General features: G+C 41.2%; 1 protein-coding gene and 1 long non-coding RNA gene across 7 annotated transcripts in view; one reads left to right on the top strand and one right to left on the bottom strand.

Moving 5' to 3' along the window:
- The window catches only part of RGS20 (regulator of G protein signaling 20), a 70,914-nt gene extending 46,119 nt beyond the window's left edge, over nt 1-24,795 (bottom strand). The window contains exons 1-2 of one of the 2 annotated variants that reach the window (XM_032421599.1): nt 23,552-24,795; nt 173-478 (exon numbers count right to left, since the gene is read on the bottom strand). In XM_032421599.1, the coding sequence (XP_032277490.1) occupies nt 173-478; nt 23,552-23,716 (471 nt within the window). In that variant the 5' untranslated portion in view covers nt 23,717-24,795. The remainder of the gene's footprint in view (nt 1-172; nt 479-23,551) is intronic. The other variant, XM_032421600.1, reaches the window with a different exon arrangement.
- LOC116642954 lies at nt 312-23,629 on the top strand. 5 transcript variants are annotated; one of them, XR_004301454.1, is made up of 7 exons: nt 312-397; nt 18,216-18,441; nt 19,112-19,202; nt 19,467-19,572; nt 19,850-19,934; nt 22,131-22,272; nt 23,208-23,629. It is a non-coding gene; the product is annotated as an uncharacterized LOC116642954 (long non-coding RNA). The 5 variants fall into 5 exon arrangements; XR_004301453.1 differs by lacking the exon at nt 19,112-19,202; XR_004301452.1 differs by having other exon boundaries at nt 19,112-19,572.
- Nucleotides 24,796-25,287: the final 492 nt, after the last annotated feature.

The following is a 25,287-nucleotide window of genomic DNA, read 5'->3' as shown; positions in this document are numbered from 1 at the left end:
ACCTTCCCACCAAAACTCTCTGCCCCTCCCCCGGCCCCTCCCGCCCTAGCCCCTTGCCGGCGGGAGCCCCGCCTGGCCCGGGGCTCAGGTCAGTCGAGGTTAGGAAGGAGCAGGGGATGCTGGTGTCTGGGTGAGGGTGGCGGTGGGGCGTGGTGGAGACAACTGTACTCACGGGCATGGGCGAGCTCTGCCCAGCGCAGGCGTCCTCTTCCCTGGGCAGGCGTCCCACTGGGGGTCGGCTGGGCAGTGCCAGGGCTGCCCCCAGCAGGAGCGGGAGACGGCCTGGCCGCTCCCCGTGCCCCCGCGAGAGCCCAGCCGCTGGCAGGGAGCGAGCGGGAAGCAGGAGGGACAAGTCCGGGCGCCGCTGGGGAGCCCCAGAAGGGGGTCGCCGGAGAAGGTGAGAGAAGAATCGCGCGAGGCCAGAGAGCGTGCTAGAAAGGAGGCTGAGCAGCTTCAGGGCAGCGGGCGAGTCTGGGAGCTGTGCAGAGCCGGCGGCAGGAAGGGCAAGAGGTAGGGGGAGAGAAATAAAACAAACACACCATTACTGTTGGGTCTAGCTGCAGACTGAAGAAAATGTGCATTTAGTATCATTTACTACAGCATTTTGAGGCTGTACTTTGGAGTTGCAAGAGAAGGTAGGTGAGAGCAAAAGGAAAGGCCTTTGGTTGGATTCTCCTTCCCCTTTCTTTCCTTTCCCCCCTCTTTTCCCTCCCCCTCCCCTCCTCTCTTTCTAATTCTGTGCTTCTCATTGTGGTTCTTGGACCAGCAGCTTTAATAACAACCAGGAGCTTGTCAGAAATACAGAATCTGGGACCCTATCCTGAGCTACGGCACCAGAATCTGAATGTTAACATTCCCAGGGGGGTTCACATGCACCTTAAATGTGAGATACAGTGTATAGAAGCATCTTTATTCATACTTCTTGGTTCTTTAGGATTTCCTAGTGAATGAACATCTTCTAGTTCACTTTTGCAACTCTTGCTCTTCTCCTGCTTTCCTTCTGACATTTCCCACCTCCTAAAGTGCCTAGAGCTCTCCCTGCTGAGACACTGAAGTTGGACTTGGTTACTAGGTTCTGTTGTGAGAGGTGTCTGGGGGGAGAATTGATTAGTGTCAGAAGACTGAGCAATCCCAGACCCAGGCTGGGTGGAAGAAGGGACTGGCTGATATGACTTGGGTTGTGCTGGTTGGTGTAGTGGGATACCAGGACTGTGTTGGGTCTCATGAGTGCACACTATGCAGGACCCTTTTCTGCACTCTATGTGTCCATCTTATTCTCAGGAACACAGGTCCTTCCACCTTCCACTTGTTGCTTAGGATATCTAAATGGCCAGTAGAAGGGTAAGATTATTGTTATTATTTTCTTTGAAAGTAGAGGGAAGCATTACTTTAGAAGTCAGAAGCCCAAGGTTCTAAACTGAGCCTTGCAACTAACTCCACCACTAACCTTGGGAAAGTCTCTTTATTCTTTGAATTTATCTGCTTCATTTATAGAGTAAAGGGATTGAACTCAGTGGCTTCTTAAGGTCACCTGCCTCCTCAGGCTCTCATTTTTGAGCTCTTAGAGCTTCTTGGTCCACTAACATTTAGAGAAGCTACAATCCAGAACCTAACTCAGCCAATCCAAACAGCTCCCTCAAGCAAAACAAAAAGACAATTTAATCTGTTTGTGAAAAACAAGAGTGGTGGTTGCCAAGAAAATTGAAGGTGGAGGCGGGAAGCAGCGAATGCAAGTGACAGGGTGGCGAGGCGCGGGAGGGGTTTAGGCGAGCGGGGTGGGAACCGAGTCCCAAGGGCGCGGCGGCCGCTCTCCAGGGTCCTGAAGGCGGGAGCGGCCGCGGGCGGCCTCCGCGGGCTTGGCTAGGTTCCCCCGCGCTGCAGTTGCCAGGCCCAGCTTGTTTTCTTTGGGCGGTGGAAGTCTTGTGGGAAGCGATTGTCGGGAGGCAGGGAGGAAACCTAGCAACCCATTCTCATTCATGAGGCCCTTTCTGGGAAGTCGCCGAGCGTGTTGGCTGATTTGTCTTTCGGTCGTTTGTATGCGCTCGGGGAAAGAGTGGAGCTTGGTTTGCATTTCCGAGTGAGTTCACACTGTTTCGCTTCCCCTTATTACCTTTTCCTGGAGAATTGGGTCTTTCTCCTAGTATTTTTATTCTCCCCGTTCATATGCTTCTCTCCCCTCCCCCGCTTTCTGGCACCGTGAGTTTATTTTAGGGATTGGAGCTGAGAGCCGGGGAGGCTTCTGGAGAAGTGCCAACAGCTCACTCGAGGCGGGGGAATGAGAGATTCAGAAAACGCTCGGAGCGGGCCTTGGCGCCGGGGAGGAGGACAGGGGACCACGCCCTCGGTCTGGGGTTGGGGTGGGTGCTCCGCCGGCGCCAATAGAATTCGGATGCCGCGGGAAGCTGGGCTTGGGCGGGTCACAGCTAACTTCGTGCGCACCTGCCGGTGATGGTGGGCCGCGGCCGCGTCTGTCCGGAGAGCGCTGCTCGATGGCAGCAGAAACCGAAGGGGATGCGAGCCCCGGGGTCTTGAAGGACCCCATGCAAAGGAAGTCAGGAAAGAACCGGTTCAGCCCCTGGCGACCCAGAGCTTGACTAAGACCACCCGCGACCTTTCCCGACCAGCCTTCATTCGAGGGCTTGAGCAAAGCTTAAATCGCTGAAAATGAGCTGCAGGCACACTTCGGCGTCGCATGCCCCACTCCTAGGGGCCCGAGGGAAGCTTCATGGGACTTCCGTGGGTCCCAGAATTTGCCTCTCCAGCTCATATTTTCAAATGGTTTTGTGAGAATGTGTGAACCGGTAACCTGACCCTTCTCTCTTCTTCCCTCACAAGTCCTTCTTCCCAAGTCACTTGCAGCCCCTTCCCCCCGTCACGCTTCATTAGGCATTTTGCTTCGGTCCTTTGCTTCAAGACAGAGACGCTTGTGAGGAAAATAGTGGAAATGTTCAGGCAGAATAAAAGTCTCAAACTCAGCCCCAGAAACACAAAGCTCTGGCTCCACTGCTCCTTTGGATACATTCAGCTTTTACCCTTCCCTACATTGGTCTTTTTCTCTCAGGATCAGCAGCCTGCTCTCCAATTCTGGCTGGTGTCTGGACACACTCTATAGTCAGAGCAAGTCTGGGCAGGGACCACAGGCTTCCCTAACAAGCAGGGGTGTGAAGCATGATAGGTGCAGTGTGCTGAAATCTGATTTCCTCTGTTCCTCCTGGTAAGGGCAGAGCCCTGGGAGTATCAGTGTAGTCACAAAATTCGATCTGAGAAAGTTATCTGAGGAAAGACCTTCAGCTGCCCGCAGTGCTCCAGAGATCCCTGTCTTCCTTTTAGGCCAGATTCTAGATGACAGTCTTGAGGGTTTCATTAATACTAGCCACAAAACAGAATCATCTTGGAATCTGTATTCCTAAAAGCACCACTCCTTAGGGATCTAGAAGACTTAGGCAATACTTACAAAGATCGAATATCCACTTCCTTAATGAATCATATTGGCTATTGAACCATGCAGAGGAAAAACAATCACCACACCCAAATAAATATACACAAAATCTCATCTCTTTAAAAGGCAAATTGAAAATTTTCATTCACCCCTAAATAGTATCATTTTGTAAAAGAAACATCCATGACAGAATTAAACTACTTTTAACCAAAAATTTCTCAGAGCTTTTAGAATTAAAATCACAGTTAGAATGGAATTTGAAATTAGATTTAATTTTATGAGATGACCTATTTTTTTCCTGGACTCTTTTTTATTTTTATTTTTTTAATAATTTTTTTATTATGTTATGTTTCCTGGACTCTTTTTTTTTTAAATTCTGTTTGGTTTGGTTTAGCTATATTATACATTTTATTTTCCATTATTTGGAGAAGCAATTCCTCCACTTGGATCTAAGAACCTAATTGGCAGTGATTTAAAACTCTAACGGCAAGTCTTTGCTTGTGCTGACTATAAAGCATGCAGATTGGAAAATGGCAAGATATAAAATAGACAGATCATGGATATTAGAGTCACAGGTTAATATTAATTTGAGGCCAACCAAACTATTAATTACTTGTTTCTATTAGGGTTCACTTCAAATCTTGATGTTCTTAGTGAGAGTACAACTGTTAAAAAGAATATCTCTGTAGCTCATAATTAGTTCTGACTTCATTCTTTTAATAACTTTTTAAGTGGATCTATGCCTAGGACCTATATGGAGGTGTTATAAGTAGATGTTACATAATGAAACATTGATACTGAGGAAGGTGGGGCTGGGAACAGAAGTGGAGGGGACCAGAAATAAGGGCTACTTAGGTGACATGTATGTCTGGGGAAGGGAAACACTGCAGGTTCTCTCTGCTCAGTTCTTTCAGAGATAACCAGGTTCTTTGCCCTCCTGCTGGTGTTGTTAACTGAGTGAGGAGTTTAAGATAGGAGGTGGGTCTTTATTTGAATATATATATACATATATTTATTTGAATTATATGCAACATTGAACTCTTAATTTTACCCTCCAGACTTTCTCCTCCATCTCAGTGAATGGCAACTTGATCATTTCTGTTCAGGTCAAAAACACTGGAGTATCCCTGCTTCTTATATTCACAGCTATCACTCTAAATAGTGATATAGGCTGAAGTGGGTCTCTCCCAAAATCATATGTTGAAGTCCTAACCCCCAGTACTTCAGAATATGGCCTTATTTAAAAATAGGATGGTAGCAGATATAATTAGTTAAAATGAGTCATGTTAGAATAGCATGAGCCCCTAATCCCATATGACTGGTGTCCTTATAAAAAGGAGAAATTTGGACACAGACACACGCACCAGAAGAACGTCATATGAAAATGAAAACAGAGATGGAGGTGATGCATCCACAAGCCAAGGAATGCCAAAGATTGCCAACAAATCATCAGAAATGAGGAAGAGGCATAACAGATTCTCCCTCTGAAGAAATCCGGCTACAAGACTGAAACATAGAAACCCTGCCTCAGTTTCCAGACTGTTGACCTACCCTGCAGATTTTAGATCAAGACTGAAACATCAATTCTAACCTGAATTTCCAACCTGCTGACTTGCCCTACAGATTTGAGACTTGCCAGCCAACACAATCGAATGAGTCAATTCCCTAAAATAAATCTCCCTCTCCATCTTCCCACCCCTCCTTCTCTCCCCTCCCCAATTCTCTCTCTCTCTCATCATCATCTACCTATCACATATATATCCTATAGGTTCTGGTTCTCTAGAAAACCTTGGCTAATTCTCTCTGGTACAGGTCTTTTTTTTTTTTTTTTTAAAGATTTTTTTTTTTTACAGAGAGGGGGACAGCGGGGGGGGGGAGACAGGGGGGGGGGGGGGGGGGGGGGGGAGAGGGAGAAGCAGGCTTCCCGCCGAGCAGGAAGCCCAATGTGAGGCTCGATCCCAGGACCGTGAGATCATGACCTGAGCCGAAGGCAGACGCTTAACGACTGAGCCACCCAGGCGCCCCTCTGGTACAGGTCTTATCATCATTCACCTGGACTATTGGATTATCCTCCTAGCTGGTATTTCTACTTCCCTTTTGCCTCATTTTCCCTTAATATTGAAGCTAGAATATTTCTTTAAAATGTAGGTCAGGCTATGTCACTCTGAAACCCCAAACTTTCTATTGGCTTCTTGTTTCAGAGTAAAATCCAAAGTCCTTACATTAGCCCTCAAGGCACAACATGAATGGTCCGATCCTACCACGAAGATCTCTTCCTATACAGCTATTCTTGCAGTACTGGTTTTGCATAGCACTTTTTACTACTTGGCATGCTATGTATTTACTTCTTTGTTTGTATGATGAAAGTGGTAACTTTTTCTCTTTTGTTCATTGCTATGTCAGTGGTGTCTAGAACACTGCTTGGCCCTTAACAATGTGCTCAATAAATATTTGTGGGACAAATGAATGCAAAACCAAGCTCAAATATTAATCATTCATAAAAAGGAATAGAATTCTGGTACATGCTACAACATGGATGAACCTTGAAAACATGTTAAGTGAAAGAAGCTGGACACAAAAGGTCAAATATTATATGATTCCACTTACATGAGGTACCGAAAATAGGCAAATTCATGCAGATAGAAAGTAGAATAGTGGTTACCAGGGGCTGGTGGGAGAAAAGAATGGAGATTTACTATTTAATGGATGCAGAGTGTATGGGTTGATGGAAGAGTTCAGGAAATAGACAGTGGTGATGGTTCTACAACCTTGTGAATGTATTTATTGTCACTGAATGATACACTTAAAAATGGTTAAAATGGTAATTTATTTTGTGTTATTTATATTTTCCCACAGTTTAAAAAAACATTAAAAACTGTTCAAGGTGTGCGCTCAGAAGAGCCTGAGAATGTCCACCCAGTGGGGAAAAACAGCTGAGTAAATCATTCCTAATTCTGCCAGAATCTCTTGGGGTTCCCTCACTTTGATTTTTGCTGCCACCAGCTAAAAGTGTTTGCAAGATAGACATTGTCAAATCCCATTCTATTCTAGAATGTACTGGGACATACATTGTGGTATGTAGAAGTAGAAAGAGAAGAGCTGAAGCAGGGTCCAAGAAAGGTCTTGTAGGCCACTCATTTCTTCATTCTTTCAACAAACATTTATCGCATGTCTCTTAAGTATCAGGCACTGCTCTAGATGCTCTGGATTCAAAGTGAGTGAGGAAGAAAATGATCTACTCTTATGGTGTGGTGAAGGAGGGGGTAGTAAGAATCTATGTAGACTGAATAGGGCAAGTAAGTCATGGCAAGGATTTTGTATTTTATTTTGAAAGCAATCAGAAGTCACTGGAAGGTTTTAAGCAAGAAAGTGACATGATCTGATTTATATTTTTAAAAGACTACTTTGGTGCTTTGTATTGGAGTGAATTGGAAGGGGGCACGCATGGGAATAGTGAAAACAAGAGGCTTTGTAATGGTCCAAGTGAGAGAAGATGATGACTTGGACAGTAATGGGCATAAAATATAGAGAAATGGACAGACTGAGATATGTTTTAGAGAGAATTAGTGGCATTTCAGGTGGATTGGATGTGCATGCTGAGAAAAAGGGAATCAAAGATAATACCCAGGTGTTCTGAGATGAGCACTTGGGTGGCTTGCTGAAATGAAGAAGATGAGGAGGGAAATCAAGAATCCTGGTAAACACATTTCGCAGATGCCTATGAGTCATTCAAATGGAGCTCCTAAATAGGCTGTTGTAAAAGAGCCTTGAGCTTAAGGTAGAGGTCTGGGTGGGAGTCTAGGAGATGTACATTTAGGAGTTATTAGCATAAAATGGTATTTAAAGCTATTGGAATTGGGTAAGATTCCTAGAAAGAGATGAAAAGATAGAAATAGATTGAATCAATTTAAGGAGTTTGAACCACATCCAGATGGGAATGGGAACCACTGACAAAACTTAATCAGGGAATTAACAGGATCAGGTTTGTCCTTTAGAAAGATCTCTCTGTCCTCTGGTGTTACTTAAAGGCAGGCATGACTGGAAAGGGGGACCAGGGAATAGGCTGTTGCAATAATTTTTGGGGAGATGACTTGATCTAGAAAAGTATTAAATGGAATGGCAATAACTAAATGAACAGATCAAGAAATATTTTTGAATAGTGTGAACAAAATGTGGGGATTGATTAGAGGTGTGAAATGAGGACAAGAGCAAGGTCAAGGGTTATGCCTCCCAAATTGCTAGTTCAAAACCAGGTGGATGATGGTACCCATTTTTAGTGAGATAGAGAACTTAGGAGAAGAAGAGTTTGGGCAAAGGTAAAGACAATTGCTAATTTTGAAGTGCCTGTTAGACACATAAATCTAGATGGTCAGTAGACTTTTGTAAACTCATGTGTGGACTGCAGGAGACAGAGCCTGAGTGGAGTCATCAATCCATAAACTGTCTCAGAGCCTTTGACACTGCCCAGATTAGCCAGGGAGAATGAGTCCAGTGAGAAGAGAAAAGGACCAAGGATGAAAACTTAGAGAACCTCCAGTATTTCAGAGTCAGTAAAGGGGGAGGAATTTTTAAATGAGGCTGAAAGGGAGCAGCCAGAGAAGTAGAAGCAAATAAGACAAAAGGGACATTATCTGTTATGTTCCAGACTCTGATTAGATGTTAAGTCATTTATTTCTTTTTGCAATCCTGCAAGCAGATATTGATCTCTCCATTTTACGGAAGACTGTATTGAGACTCAAGTGAAATAATTTGGCCAAAGACACTTATCCAGAAAATAACAGAACAAGTCTGAAGGAATTTAAAAAAACTTGGACTATAAAGTTTCTACCCTTGGATTTTTAGCAAAAGGAATGGATTGTGTGTGTGTGCGCGGGCGGGCCTGTGTACATATATTTGTATATACATAGACTATCTCTAAGGAGGATACAAAGAAGCTGGTAAGACTGAAGAGTGGTTGCCTTGGGTGGATCAGGGAGTAGAGGTTGGCGACTGGCCAGATGGAGACTTACTATATTGTATACACTGTTATGCTCTGTATTACTGTAATAGAGTCTGTAATAAAGAGTTGGCTCCTTTATTTTTTTTTAATGCTTGACTGCTGACAGCTTTCGGTCCCCACTACTCTCCTTTCCCTTCTGCCCCACATCCGGGCAAACTGATAGGACAGCCTAGATGCTTTCTCCTTTGGCACCTGCAGGAAGTTCAAGCCATGCAAGTCTTGGCTCTTGCAGAGGAGAACCCTCAATTCCAGCCCCACCATAAAATCCCAAACCACTCTCCTTCTTCTGTTCTCTCCAGCCATTTTTGGACCTGTTAGCAAGCATCTTGCCTTGCTCTCCTCAGAGGGCCTCATTATGGGAGTAATACACCTCTCTATGCTCTCTTGGTATTTGTGTGGCCTCATTGGTCTGGACAACTGAACCAAACTGGGGTGTGTGTGGGAAGGTCTATTCTGCCTTTGTAAGGGTGACCACAGGAATTGTATTAGGTCATAACTGTAAGGCTGGACTAATCTAATTTTGAATATTCCAATTCAAAAATAAAATAAACTAGAACATTTTTAAATGGTAAGAATAAAAAAAAGGTCCATGTACCAAAATCCTAAGATTTCAAGATCCATATGGGCCTTCTCCTCCATATTTCTTATCTGCTAGCTCATTAAAAAGGCTGAAAACACAAGGCTAAACTAAAATGAACTAAAATCTGTTCTCTTTCTTCCATACTATTCTATATCTCCAGAGATCAGGAAGGGACTTATTATTACGTAAAATATCAGAAAATTGAAAAGGAAATTTCAAAATGAATTTTTGAAGCCTTATTGATGTTTTTCTGGAATCTCCAGCTCTATAAAAATTGCATTTGTCCAGACTACCATATTTTTAAAAATCATGGATTCTTACAATTAAAAAATATTTATGTATGTGTGTGTGTATATATATATAAATATACATCTCCAAGCAAGCTATTCTTGGGTTATGGTAAGCAGTACTCTAACAAAATCCCCACTATATTTTGCATACTTATTTTTATCATATTTTTGACATTATTTTACCCTGATGTGCAAACACTTACAAAATGTTCTCGTACATGGATCTCACTACTCACCACCCCCTTCCTTACCACTATTTGGTGAGGAAGCTATGGACCAGTGAGCTCAGATAATTTCTGTTAGGCTGGCAAGGAGCAGAACCGGGCCACTGACCAGTGCTTCCTGACTGTGGTGCTTCTTGACCCACATCCAGGGGATGTGGTCATTATTTACTGATATCAGTAATGAGGATTGACAGTGACAGTAATCAAGGACAACGATATTGTTGATCCATATCTCTGAATGCCTCTGATGGCTGCTAAATGTAGTTAAGTGCATTCGACCACATTATTTCTCTTAGACCAAAATTCCAATTTCCCTTCCTTCTTACACGCAGCAAGTAATGAGAATTCCATGACTAGCTTGCTTCCAAACTGCCACTGGAGATTGAATTTCTGACTTCAACTCTGTAGGCGCTGGGTCAGTTAATCACATGGCTGCTCATTCTCTACTTTCCTTGGTAATACAGTTACTTCTCTGAGGTCCTAAAAGGACAATACAGCTTTTATAATAGCCTGATTTACCTAAAACTAAAGAACAGTATTTTAAGCACTAACAGAGAAGCCCCTAACATTTTAGATAGTAAAGAATACACACCAAAGTGAAGGCTCTAGGAGAATCTGCCTCACATGGTGTCAGACACCATGTTAAATCCATGGAGTGCAGAATATTATTATTCTAAATGAAATACAATATAGTGGAAACTGTGTATAATTTATAAAGTTCCTATTTAATTAATTATTTTTTTTCAAGAAAGCTTCTAGTCTTAGCACAGCCAAGCTTTGCACAGTGACTGACAGGGTCTAATATAATTATAAATCATACATTTATTTTTCAGTTCATATGCAGCTTCTCTTAAGAAGATAGGGGACAGGTCAACAAGGGTTCATATCATAATGTTTCATCCTAAGGCTTTTCAAGGATTGATGATTGATGAGAAATGAAAAACCCTGTCATCAAAATCCTAAGAGCCAGTGAAAGCAAACAGAAGCTTGAACAATGCAAGTGTGAGAAATGCAGGGGACAGGGCTGCTCACATAATCAGAAGCCTTCTTTTTCTTAAGTTGTCTGTCTATAAAAGTTTCTAGCACTGCTGTCATTTGAATCCCAACATTTTCCGGGGACTCTTGCTCCCCTGGGGTGCCTAGCGGGAAGAAGGGAGAAGGTTGGCAAAAGCATAGAGCAGTGGAAAAGCCGCAGATGGAGGAAGGGGTGGCAGAGTCAGGAGGTGGAGGCCCTACCAGCCACATCCCTTGTGACTTTGGGTAAGTGTGTACTCACCTGGGCTGCAGTTTCCTTTTCTGCACAGAGGGATTTAGTGAAGATGGTCTCTAGGGCTTCCAAAGAGCTGATTTCTGGGTTCAGTGGGGCCCATTCTCTGATACATAATCACTTTCCATTGTCCTCTCTTGGGACTCCCTCCCCAACACATGGAAACGTGTGCGCGCGTGCGCGTGTGCACACACACACACACACACACACTAACCCTGTACCTTAGAGCAGAGAAGCAGAGCAGAATCCAGAGGGAGCTGTGCGGCCCAGCATGCCTCCCCAGGCAAGCACTTATCAACAGCCCCACTGTGACTTCCCCAGCTCGCTTAATTAAATTACAGCATCCTCCTAAACAATTTCCACCTCGGAGCTTGCACAGCGTGTCAGTCCACTCTAACCTGTTCCTCACCCTGCAGAAGGAGGGATCTTTCTAAAAGGCAAATGTGATCATGTTACCCCCCCTTCCTCTAACCATTCACTGGCTCTTCATTTCTCTATAGGCCCTAATATAGCATGTAGATCTTTTGCGATTTGATCTGTACTCTTACCCACTTTTCTTTCTAACTATTACTTTGTACTTAAAGCTCTAATCATTGGGACGCCTGGGTGGCTCAGTCGGTTAAGCGTCTGCCTTCAGCTCAGGTCATGATCCCAGGGTCCTGAGGTCGAGTCCCACATTGGGCTCTTTGCTCAGCAAGGAGCCTGCTTCTCCCTCTGCCTGACTCTCTCTCTCTCTGACAAATAAATAAATAAAATCTTAAAAAAAAAAAGCTCCAATCATATTAAGGTTCTTCAGTTCCTAAAATCCCCTTGTTCATGTTCATTCCTGGCTCTTTGTATAAATTCTCCTGCTGAATCATTATCCATTCCCAATCTGCTTCTCCTCTTCTCTCCTAGGGCAGTCTCTTACTTAGCCTTCAAGTCTCAGCTTAGGTGCCATTTCCTCCAGGAAGCTCTCCCAGGTTGGGTTAGCTGCCCGTATATTTTCTCTTGTCACAGCATTTCCTGCACTGAATTGTGATAGTTTGTGAGGGTCAGGACTTTGCCCTTATACAGATCTGTGTCTCAGAAAACCTAAAGCAGTAACTGAGGCATAATGCGTGTTCAATCAATATTTGTTAAATGAATGAACTTATACATCACGTGATCTGGAGTTGATAATTGTTGAAGCTGGGTACCGTGTACATCGGGTTCTGTTATGCTATTATTTACTACGCTATTTTATCTGCTTTTATGTATATTTGACATTTGTCGTAATAAAAAGATTTTTTTCAAGATTTTATTTATTTGACAGAGAGAGACACAGCGAGAGAGGGAACACAAGCAGGGGGAGTGGGAGAGGGAGAAGCAGGCTCCCCACAGAGCAGGGAGCCCGATGCGGGGCTCAATCCCAGGACCCTGGGATCATGAACTGAGCCGAAGGCAGATGCTGAATGACTGAGCCACCCGGGCGCCCCTAGAAAGATTTTTTAAAAAAGATTTTATTTATTTATTTGGGAGGGGAGAGAGAGAGAGACAGAGAGAGCACAAGCGGGGAGAGGGACAGAGGAAGAAGCAGGCTCCCCGGGATCATGACTTGACCTGAAGGCAGACGCTCAACTGACTGAGCCACCCAGGCGCCCCATAATAAAAAGATTTTTTTAAAGACATGATTTTTAACTTCTAAACAGCATATCTCAAATCTTCTTAAATTGCAATAGACAAGAGAGACAGCAGGGTAGGACCTGCCACAATTCCATGCACAAGCCTCCTGGGCATGAGGTTTATCAAAATGGCTGTTCAGAGAAGGTGTGACGTGAAAGGGAACACAGGCAGGTCTTCCTAGAGGAGCCTGCCCTCCATTTGGCCCCATGGTCCCAGCCGGATCCACCAATTTCACACTGGTGGAGCTCAAAAATCAACAAGCAAGATGGCAAGAACAAGGGAAGACGTTGTTCCATCCAAAGTGGAAATTTGTGACAGGGCTCAGGAAGGCTGTATGAGCTTTGTAGCTTTTCCAGTTGTTCCTAATAAGCCAGGCTTTGTGTGAGTCTCACTCAGGCTGCACAGGGCCCTGGCCCAAGGCTTTCTCTCTCTTCTGGCTTGGCTGCCAGGAGAACTTGTTAGCCCTCATTGATTTCTTTGAGTTGGACTCCACTGAATTGGATTGCTTCTTTGCATTTTAAAAGGGGTATTTTTCTTGAGGAAGCTGGAATTTGGCACGGACTTGAAATTTCATATTTTGAGACCATTCAGGATCCATAACTATCATAAATGTCCTTCATGGCACTTGGGACATTTGGCTGAAGAAAGATTCTAACAACAGCCTTAGCTTGAAGAGGTAGAAAAAACTCAGTATTTCACCCAAGTGGTGGGAACAAAGTAGGAAAATAATACATTTCTATCTACTAATCAATTGGCAAATCAGTATTGACTGGGCTCTTGGCATGTGCCCAGTACGTGTAAGGTTCTACCTGTAGATGGGAATAATTAGATTAACTGTTGTGGGGGGCGGGAAACTGGGTACAAATCAAGCAGGGGTTCCCCAGGATAGCAGCGCAGGACCAATGGGAAGCCTGCACCTCTGGGTGCAGATTGTCTTTTAAAAGTCAAAGTATCTGATTAAAAAAAAACCTAATAAAATTACATGCGCGAGGTATGATTGTCTTGATTTTATAGATGATAAAACCAAGACAAAGAGAATTAAACCCGACTTAGACCTGAATTCAAAAACCAGTTCTTGCCAGTACAAAGACATTGCTTTTATGCCATCCTATTGCCTGGTTTGTACACCAAAAAGATGCACATAACTGAACTTCTTCAGCTGGGATAAAGGATGTTTTCAAGGAATCAGACTTCCATCAGTTACAACTGAGCCTCAAGTTTTACTAGTTTGAGATCCTGCAAAGCTGTGACGTCCACCAGATGTCAGCATTTACCTGTTCTTTCACTCCCTTGGGTCTTGTTACAAAGTTAAAAAGTATTAGGACCGAAGAGCCCGTCTTGCTATTGGGTTCTTCAAAATGGTCTTTGCATCTGGGCACGAGGTGAAGGGCTGTGTGCCCTGAGGTGAGGGTGCTGCTGATCACTGAATCTTGACTCAGTGAGAAGGAATTTGAAAATGTCACGAGCTCTTTTTTCTCCTCTCCTTTGTGGTTTCGTCTATCTAAAAACCAGCTCATTTGTGATGGATGAGCCAAGCAAAGTTATAACCTGGCCTTTGGCCAAGACTGCACAGAAAAAGAGGAGGTTTTGAAAGTGCCAGCAGGACGCCCGGAATGCCACGGCTTCTCTGTAATCAGCAGCAGAAATCAGTGCCAGATGCGTCTGGGATTTGGACCAGGCTGGAGTGTGGCTTCTGAGAAGGGGCCAGAAATAGCCCCAAACACCAGGTCTCTCTTCTGCTCAGCTTCTACATGCCTCAGATTACACTACTGCAAGTTCATTGTGGATCTAATATTACCATTCCCCATAGATTTCGTGACTACGAACAATCTGAGAATTCATTCACATCTAAGTGCAAATGAATTTGAACTTTATTTTTTTTCTAATGGGAGAGACCAGGCCAGAACGAGACAGTGAGGTGCCTCAGGGATGCCTGGAAATGTGGGGGAAGGGTCTAAGGTGAGGGGTAGGGGAAGAGCGAGGGTGGCAAACTTCTGTGATCTCCCCGGGCTGGCCCAGGTTAATGGACATGGTGCCTGGGAGACCTTCTTCTGCTTTCTGTCCCTCATATCCTCCACATCTTCACCTTGCCCATCTCAAAGGTTGCGAAGAATGCACAGAAGACAATGATTGGTCCCCCAAAGCCTGGAACCCCTTAGGGGCCAACAAATGATGGAAGATGCCTGCCTTTCTTTTCCAAAATTGCCACTTTGGCAAAGGGGAAGCTTACTGACCTTAATGACACCAGCAAGTTGTTAAAAATAGTTAGTTTGCAGCTATTTTTAAAGAGAAGACAAACATGGAAAAAAGGAAGCTATAGTAGCTGGCTTTTATTTGCTAATCATATGCTTATTTTTCAATCTAGCAAACTTGTTCTGTAACAGAAGTGTCTCTATAATTAAGTACATGTCCTCCTTGGATGATGCTGATGGTAGTAAAGCTCTCTCCTCAAGCGAAAACTTCAAAAAATATACCCTTCAGAACATGTGACATTCTGGGCAAATGGTCACAGATGAAAGTCTTAAATTAATGGGGTTCAGTCAAACTTGCAGAAGCAGAGAGAGCAGATTTATTACAAAACGCAGAAATGTGCGAAATTGGTAATATCAAATGCTTTGATCATTTCTTTCTAGTAATGTTTTATTCATTCCATTTGGTCATTTCTGCTCAACTATTCTTACACAACCTCGGGCAACCACTAATGATAATTTATAGGTAAAAATATTCAGGTAGCAGTGTGTCTGGGTTACTGGATGACCCGCACTGACTCGAGGGAGCACAGAGGATCACACGAAAACCTCACAGTCCCTCATGTCTGGTGAAGGCGGGGGTTTGTCTGGTGACTCTAGACTTCAGTTGCTGTGGGGCCTGCCCACAGATCTTTGCTAAATTGGGGATAAATGGAGGAGATGTGTGGATTTTATAAAGCCTGCAAGTGATAGATACAAAAATGCCAGATCTCAAACGTCTAAATTAGCACAGTCTCCTTCGAGTGTCAAGGTTACTTTGGGAGGCCATACGCTGGTTCAAAGTTGCAGTCACTCAAAACGTGCTGGTCAGCTCCTCTAAGATTGTCTCTCAGCCTATGGAAGGGCCAGACAAACTCATCGAGGGGTAGATACCAGACCCATACTGGGCCAGATTCTCTCTCTTGGGAATTGGAAATGAGAACATGGAGATGCAATGATGGGAATCTGCTTTTTGGTGCTGAGCTGTCTTTCTAGCACCTTCCAAAGACTCCTAGGCTCAGGTGGCTGAGCTGCCAGGCTCCTGCCTTCCTGCTATTTCCTTTTATCTTCTGGTCATACACAGTTTGAACAGGCAGTTACCAAAATGTGTTGAGACTATGCTTATGATATTTTACTCTTATTTCAAATAAAAGTCCTTAGAATGCTCTATCACTGGAAAATGAATCCTTAGAATTTTTAGTGCTGAGAATTCAAAATTATGTAGGCACAATATATTCTTATGGAAAAACATACTTGGTTACATCATTGATGTCAAATTTGATTACTTATGTAGTCTGCAATTTGGGTTTCATTCTTGACTATTTGAAATATATTCCAATAGACACTGCAGGGTTTAAACTAAATATTATCTGTCAGCGTATGTGCTTCATTTTAAAATTTAGTTTTTCAGTCATTTTATATGCAATAATTATGAAACCAGTCTATGGACATTTCTAAAATAAACTCCCACATGACACAAGCCTAATCTGAATTGCTTTTACCCACAGAATGGAAGTACATGGTTCATACAGAACCTATGACAACAAGTTTACTATAAGAGGTTCCCAGTAAAGTTCATCTACATCTTTGCCTTCCAAGAAGGCAAAACTTCAATGTAAATTTCTAAGATATTTGCAGTGATTTTATGGTTTTGTGAAGGCTGGCTTGATTTCTTTTTTAAGTTTATTTATTTTTTTAGTAATCTCTCCACCTAATGTGGGGCTCAAACTCACAACCCTGAGATCCAGAGTGGCATGCTCTTCTGACTGAGCCAGCCAGGCGCCCCAAGGCTGGCCTGATTTTGACAGGAAAGCCGAATAACATGGTTCTGTGAGATCTTTTGAGTAGAGGAAATGACACTTAGATATATTTTTTCCTAACCATTAATTTAAAATCTGAGCATTATAAGATTTATGAAAAAAACCCCAAACCGTATAATGAGGCCAACCAGGACTTTTACAGTATGTTTTTAATACTTCCAGACAGGATCTTTTGCCATTTTTATTTTTATTTTATTTTAAATTTTTACTTATTTATTATTATTATTTTTTTAGGAGCTTTTGCCCTTTTTAAAGGTTTTTCTGAAAGGTCAAGATCAGTTGTGCTATCCAGTGAATGTGTGAAGTGCGTGCTAACAGCTCCCACTGTGGCCTAAATAGATATATGGGAAGTCGCATTTATGTATTTATGTGTCTATTTATTGTTTAATTTCAAAAGGTAAATTCTAAGCTCCAGTCTTTGAGATTAAAAAAAAAAATCTTTTCAAATAAAAAAAACCCCAGAGCAAATATACTCATGAACTCTCATATCCATCACTCAGTATCAACATATTGCCAATTCTGTTTCATCTCTTACTCCTCCTTACTCCCCACTTCCCCTGTTATTTTAAAGGAAGTTGAAGGTCATATGTCATTTCTTCTGAAAACATTTCCGCTTGCCTCTTTGGGACTTAAAAAAAAAAAAAACATAACCACAGTCTCTTCTGACTTCCTTTTACCGGACATGAGGAGTAGGACCGTTGTTTCTTCTCTTCTCCCTTCCTCTCTTTGTATCTGCGAATTTCATTTGGAGTTGTAAGCCTCTTCCCTCATTCATTTCTCCTTTCTTTTTATAATATAACCAAACTTTTAAAGAACAATCACATTTTGCAGTTACTTTTTACGTCTAATATCTCCATCTGAGCGGCTGTTTCAATAATTACCATCAGTCCTTCCCAACTGTGACTTCCATATTTTTCACGGTTCTGAAACATATTTTCATGTGACTTATACATGAAGTGTGGCTGTGTCATAATCTGTATATTTTCATATCTTAAAATGTCTTTCTCTTGAGTTAGGGCATGAATGACACTCGCTTATGAATAATTCTTGGGACGTAAAGTTTTTTTCTTCAAAGCTCTCTTGCTATAATTCAATTGTCTTCAGTTGTTTAGTCAGAGAATTATAAGGTGAAGGTCCTTCTTGTTTCCTTCTAGGCAATCTTATTTTTTTCCCCTCTGGGTATATACTGGAATGTTGTCTTAATTTTGAAATTTGAACATTCTATGAGGATAGTTCTAGGGTTAGTTCTATTTTCATTAAATTTGTTTGTAAGACAGTATGTCTTCTTAGATTATTGTCTGAAATCTTTATTACATCAGGAATATAAAATTATGTTTAAAGAAAACTTGATTATTGCTGTTTCATCTACTCAGATCCCACTTTTATCTGTTCCCTTTATCTGTCCTTAAAGTGAATTTCCAAGATATGACCTCCCTATCTATTATGTCTTCATAATTTTAATTTCTTCATCTTTCTCCTCTGTGTTGTGACCGACTTTCTCAAATATATTTTTCTATTTTGATGATCTTAATTTTTGTGGTATCCAGTCGGCTGTTAAATCTCCCTCCCTTTTTAATTAATGACTGAATGTCTTATCTCCATTAAAACTTACTTTTCTTTTTTTGTGACGCCTCAGTAGCTTCAGAAATGCAACATCTGCTTGAATATTATAATGAATATAACACAGGTATATATTATTAAAATACTTCCTCTGTTTTCTACAGGAGTATGCCATGGTGATGCAGTCAACACCAGCCTACAGCCAAAGCCACCGCTAGCCCCAGAAAACACGCTGGCTCAGGAGGCAGACTCTCCCGGCAATGATGCAGACGTGGGGCTGCAGTGACACTTGGTTATGAATAATTCTTGGGACATAACTTTTTTTTCTTCAAAGCTCTCTTGCTATAAATCAATTGTCTTCAGTTATTTAGTGCTTCAGAAAATTGTAAGGTAAGAAGAGAAGCACTATGTGGGTTTTCCACTGAAGCGGTAGCGTCCCGCCCTTGCATAATTAGGACTCTCTGTGGCCACACCACAGTACCCGGGGAAGTTAAGAAGTATAATGCTAAGTGAAATAAGTCAGTCAGAGAAAGTCAGAGAAAGAAAGATACCGTATGATTTCACTCATAGGTGGAACTTAAGAAAGAACAACAAAAAAATGAACAACAATAATAATATTAATAATAATAGAAAATAGCTATCCTCCTTTTGCGTCATCTAGAACACCCTGCAGCAGGTACGGGAGGATTGCCCATTAACATTTGCATGCTAACTGTGGAAGATATAATCACAATAAACTTCCAAATGAACCTTTTTCTGAAGAGGCTTTTGAGCATCTCAGGTGTGAAACTAATTACTACAGAATTCTTTTCAGAGGGCCTTCAAAAAAAAAAATAAGAACCAATTTTATCCTTCTTATTGAACTTACTCTTTCACAGATAGAGGCAGGACAAACTAATTTTCTCTTCTGAATACATTAATGTTAAGGTATTGGATACCAGAGGCATAATTCCTTTTTACTAAGATTTTTTTTCTTCTTTTCTGTATTCTTTTCATCCACAAGCGCCATTGTCTTTGTAGCTACCTTTTGGGGTCTTGACATTTATTTTTTTCCTTTTAGTGCATAACATCTCAAAATAAGTGCTTTGATCAGCTGCTCAAGAGATCACACGTCTGGAATGGGGGGCACTTAGAAGCCTGTGTTCTTAGAGGTGCATTGATGTTGGAATGATATGAAAAATAATTTTGTGGAGGGGCGCCTGCCTGGCTTAGTCCATAAAGCATGAGACTCTTAATCTCTGGGTTAAAAAAAAATGATTTTGTGGAAACAACTTTCTTGCCTAAGCTCTGACCATGTTTATTACTGAAGAAGAATGCATTGACACATATACATATAAATCTATATCGGTAGATAGATTTGACTTCTTGCCAGTGTGGCTTTAATGCTTTCTTTCTTTCTCATGTCTGTTACTTAGGAAGAGTGATTGGCCCAGGGGATACCCTGCCTCCCACTTGCACTCCTTGCCCTAAAAGAAAGGAAGCAAAACTCCTGATGGAGAAAAAAAATTCTGCTGGAGACAGGTGTGTGATTATGTGGGTGGGGGTATGAATTTATTTTGTAGGAAATTACTGGCCCATGTTGGGGTACTTTGGACTGAATGCACAGAGAAAACACTATTAAGAAGTCTGGCTTCAAGCCTATGAAATTATAGCCTACTTTCTAAATCACTATCAGAAGTTATTGAATTAGTAATAAAACCAGTGCCAAAAAAACCCCCCAGGTTCAAATCACCACTTAGATGACTTCACACATGTAACCAACAGTATTTCCAAACTTGTTTTCTCATCTCTGAAACAGATCTAATGACGCCAGTGCTCCTGACCCAGTGAAATTGGCTAAGGATCCAAATGAAAGAACAACTAGGAGAACCACAACAATAAATGTAGGCAGTAGTGTGTTGGTATCATCAGTCTAACTACCCTTGTTTTCTTTTAACTTTTTATTTTGAGATGATTAGAGATTCATAGCAAATTCCAAAAGAGAATGTGCAAAGTGGTCCCAGGCACTTTTGGCTCAGTTTTCCTAATGGAACCTGCATGACTCTTATACAGTATCAGAGCCAGGAAACTGACATGGGTGCAATTCATAGAGCTTGTTTAGATTTCCCAAGGTTTACAAGCACTCGTGTGTGTGTGTAGTTCTAAGGACTTTTATCGCATTTGTAGGTTTGTGTAGCCACCACTGAAATCAAGGTAAAGAACTGTCCCAGCACCACAAAGTTCCCCCATTCTACCCCTTTGCATTTACATCCACCACCTTCTCTGCATCCTAATCTTTGGCAACCACAAATCTGTTCTCGATCTCTATAATTTTATCTCAAGAATGTTATATAAATGGAATCACACAGTATTTGGCTTTCTGGGATTATTATTTTTTCACTCCGCATCATTCCCCTGAGATTTATCCAAGGGACATGTGTCAATAGTTCATTCCTTTTGTATATCAACAATTGATTCTTTTTTGTTGCTTCATAGTATTCCATAGTATGGATGTACCACAGTCCTTCATTCATCCCTTGAAGGACTTTGGGTTGTTTCTGTTTTTGGTTGTTGTGAATGAAGCTGCTGTGGACATTGGTGGACAGATTTTGTGTGAATGTGGGTTTTCATTTCTACTTCTTTAAAGATTTTATTTATTTATTTGACAGAGAGAGAGAGACAGTGAGAGAGGGAACACAAGCAGAGGGAGTGTGAGAGGGAGAACAGGCTTCCCGCTGAGCAGGGAGCCCGATGGGATCATGACCTGAGTCGAAGGCACACGCTTAATGACTGAGCCACTCAGGAGCCCCATGAACGTGGGTTTTCATTCCTCTGGGATAAATGCCCAATAGTGAAATAGCTGGGCCATAGGATCCTTGCATGTTTGATTTTGTAAGACACTGCCAAATTGTTTTCCTGACGGGTGGTACCATTGTGCATTCTTACTAGGAACGTATGGGTGATCTAATTTCTCTATAGACTTGCCAGCACAAGGTTTTTGTCAAAATTTTTTTAAGTGGAGCCCAGTGCAGGGTTCGAACTCATGACCCTGAGATCAAGACCTGAACTGGGATCAAGAGTTTGACACTTAACCGAATGAGTCACCCAGGCACCCCTCACTGTTTTTCATTACAGCCATTCTGATAGGTGTGTAGTGATATTTTATTGTTTTTAGTTTGCGTTTTCCTAATGGCTTTGATGTTGACGATCTTTTCATGTATTTATTTGCCATCTGTATATGCTCTTTGATGGAATGCTTGTTCATTTTCTTTGCCCATATTCTAGTTGGATTGTTTGTTATTTTATTCTTGAGTCTTGTGACTTCTTGATATATTCTAATACAAGGTCTTTGTCAGATACAGGGTTTGCAAATATTTTCTCAGACTCTGTAGTTTGTCTTTTTAGCCTCTTAATAGGGTTTTGGCAAAGCAAAAGTTTATTTTTGATATTCTGAGGTTCAACTTATTGATTTTTCCTTTATGGACTATACTTTTGGTGTCTAAGAACTCTGCTTAGCCTTGTCACAAAGATTTAAAATTTTTTTTCCTAAAAGTTTTATAGTTTTACTTACAGTTGTACATTTTATAAGTCCATGATGCACTTTGAGTAGATTTCTGTATAACGTGTGAGGCTCAGGTTGAGGATTTTTGAAGGTTTTTATAACTGGCCTCTGGACATGCTCTCCCTGTCTACTTTTCTATATTTCTAGACATTATTTCATGTCTACCTTAAATTTCATCTCTTTCACTCTTTCATTAGGCCATTTTTAGTTGTTTTACTCCATAGCAGTCATATACCGCCCCTAACTTCTTACCACCTTCCTGATCAAAGAATGTAATTACATAGATATCCTCTACTATTGACATAAGTCATGCTGATAATATGATAATTTGATAATATGTTGATAGGTTTGTCTTTCCCAGTATATTGTAAGTCTGCAAAGAGGAAGGAGCATATCTTTCTCTTTCTCAAAACTTAGCCCAGATTTTGCAGATAGTAAGGCTGCTGTGCTATTTGTAGAATTAAAACGAGTTGAGTTCTACCATCCTTACATATGTTAGCAGAGGGACATGTTCACCTATATGTCTATCTACATTCAGATGCGACATAAAAAGATTTTTTTGAGGAGGCACAACTGAGTGGAGAGGCCAGTAGCAACCCAGCTGGATCACTCCGGACTGCTCGAACCTGACTGCACCGGCTGGAGCTTGTTGACTTGGGTGAATGAGGTCAGGATCGCAGGTAGGATTGCCCAGTGCTGGCTGTGCATTTGATTCCAGGATGCTGTGGGAAGATGTACTGCTGATTCATAAATACCTTTCCAATGGATTTGCCCATGATTCTGCTTAAAGCATACCCCTCGATACAGTTAGAACTTTGAAATTATATGTGTGTGCACATAATATATATATGCACACATAAAACATACCTATGTTGTTGTTGCTGTCTGTTTCCCCAGAGTAGCCTCCAAATTCTACCTTTCAGAAATCTCTTTTGCATGGGTTCCCTACATTTAGATTTAGATGCCTGTTAATTAAGGACTTCCAGCCAGTATATCCATTTCATTTGTTTCCCAAAGACCTAGTGCTCAGGTGATAATAGGAGCTGTGGAATAACCCTTATTATTTGTTCACATCTGTCTCAAAAGTGAAGGTCAGTACATTCCTACATTTTTCCTCTTCCTGTGCCAATTAGTTAAAATAAGATGTCTGACAATAAATCATGATTATTATCAGGATACGAGCCATGGCACAAGGATAGATCAATTTTTTGGTGTTAAAGTATTTGGATAGGTTTGCTGCAATATGATTGCAATGTTTAATTCTGAGCTCTAATTATTGGTAGGAATTAACACAAGCCCATCCCCCTCCACTCCGAATAACCTTTTAAGAGATGATTCTATTCATAGTTAAGAGGATTTACAGACTTAAACTGCAAAGATACAACACTGAGCAGGGACATTGTCACTCTTCAGGGAAATAATGTTATCTACTGGTAGAAATTCATGCTTAGAAAATTCACCATAGGAAACTATGAATTTAGGAAAAACATCCCTTAGCTTCTTAATGTTCTTATGTTCCTGTATTATTTTACCAGTTTTTTCCTTGAGCAATTTTTGTAGAAAACAGTCTATAATTTTTCTTTCATTACTATATGGGATATAATTTTTATTTCAGAGAAAAATATCCAAGCCACAACAGCTACAAAACATCAGAGTCAGAAAAATCTATGGCTATGTTTCCTGCTTTTTAAAACATTACCTCCTGAAACAAACAAACGATAAGTAAATAAGCATTTGCCTTGGCAAGGGGAAGCTGTTTAGTTTGGAGAAAACTGGACAGATCTGGTAATTATTATCAAGGTTCTAATTTTTCTCTTGGGGTTGGCTTGAAAATATTTTGATAAATCCTCAATAAGATAAAGTGAACAATACTATGAAAGCTTGCTATGGTTTTATATTCTTTCCGGATAAACCTTTTCTTTGTCAAGAAAGGATCATGGATTGTGGAGATCATCTTACCTTGACATCATGCACAGCCTTGCTGCTGCCTTCATTTTCCATGGTTTGATGAATGTTTGCTTTATATCCCTGAGCCCTGGGCAGGGGCAGAAATTGCTTCCACATAGATGGCCTGGAGAAATGTTTCTGGAGGCACTCTTGGTTGTCTTGAGAAGGACTGGGCATGTTTTTACAATAAAGTTCCAAATGAGTCCTGCAGCCTGATTTTAACAATACTAGCCCAGGATCCACTCTATTTCTCTTTGTTTGGCCGATGCTGGGCCATCTGTCAGTCAGCTGGGGACCTCCCTGGAAAGTTATGCTATCTGAAGCAAAAGGATTATTTGTTTTGTGGATCAGCAGCTTATCCACTAGTGTTCTATTCCAGGGAGAGCCTCCTGTTTTGAATGTCTAGGTATGTTATGACTGCCCCCTACAGGCAGCAATGAGCTCCTAATTCAAATTTAATCCTAAATCAAAATCGAAAGAAATGGTTTAAGTGGTATTCCTTAGGATATAATGACGAAGGGAATAGATTGTTTTGCAAGATTCTGCATTAGTCGTGTGCGACAGGGACTAGTACTTTATAATCTTGAGTTACGCAATCCAGAGGCAGGTGGTCTGCTTAATCTATGTAGGTTTCTTAGAAGGTCATTTTAGCAGCAGTCAGGTTTGTGGCTAGAAATGTGTGCTGAACTCATACCCAAACTTAAACCCAAGGATTGTTACACCTAAACTGATATCATGTAGGATTAAATTGATTTTTCTTATGAAGTAATTAGTCATCTAATGATTAAACCAAGAGTTGGGTTCTAACATTGTGCTTCACATTTGTAAATGCCTTATAAATAAAGATTATTAAACAGAATGCAAAAAAGTAGAACATAATACCTTTCTCTCAAGGGATATCTAATGCTCAAGTAACCCTTGCTGGGTCTGGTGGTGCACAGAGGTAAAAATGTCAGGCATGTATTACTGGGGATTATGAACTGGAGAAGTTTCCTTTTGTAAAATGACCCCAGGCCTCCACAATTGGTATACAAAACAGACACAATTCCTATCAACATCTCAGCTTCCTTTTTTCTTTTCTTTTTCTTTCAGCTTCCTTTTTTTTTTTTTTGCAGAAATTGATAGGTTGATTCTAAAATTCATATATGATTGTAAGGGACCCAGAATATCCAAAACAGTCTCATAAAAGGAAGAACAAAGCTGGAAGATTCACATTTCTCAATTTTAAAACTTATTATAAAGCCACAGTAATTAATATTGTGGTATTGGCATAAGGATAGACATATAGATCAACAGAATAGAATTGAGAGTCCATAAATAAATCCATACATTTATGGTCAGTTGATTTTTGACAAGGTGCCAGAATAATTCAACAGAGCAAAGAATTGTCTTTTCAACAAATGGTGCTGGAACAACTGGATAACTACAGGCAGAAAAATTAAGCTGAACTACCTCACACCATGTAAAAAATTAACTAAAAATGAATGATAGACTTATATGTAAGAGCTGAAACTATAAAAATGTTATAAGAAAATGTAGGGGTAAATCTTTGTGACCTTGGATTAGGCAAAGCCTTCTTACATACAACACCAAAAGCACAAGGGACAATAGAAAAAACAGGTAAACTGGACTTCAGCAAAATGAAAAACTTTGATTTTCAAAAAACCTCATCAAGAAAGTGAAAAGATAACCCACAAAATAAGAGAAAATATTGTAAATCATATATACACAGTAAGAGAATTGTATCC

The sequence above is a fragment of the Phoca vitulina genome, unplaced genomic scaffold (assembly GCF_004348235.1).
Source record: "Phoca vitulina isolate PV1807 unplaced genomic scaffold, GSC_HSeal_1.0 scaffold25, whole genome shotgun sequence".
In the NCBI taxonomy this organism is placed as follows: Eukaryota; Metazoa; Chordata; class Mammalia; order Carnivora; family Phocidae; genus Phoca; species Phoca vitulina.
The sequence above is the reverse complement of the archived record's forward strand: the minus strand, read 5'-3'. Positions and strand labels throughout refer to the sequence as shown.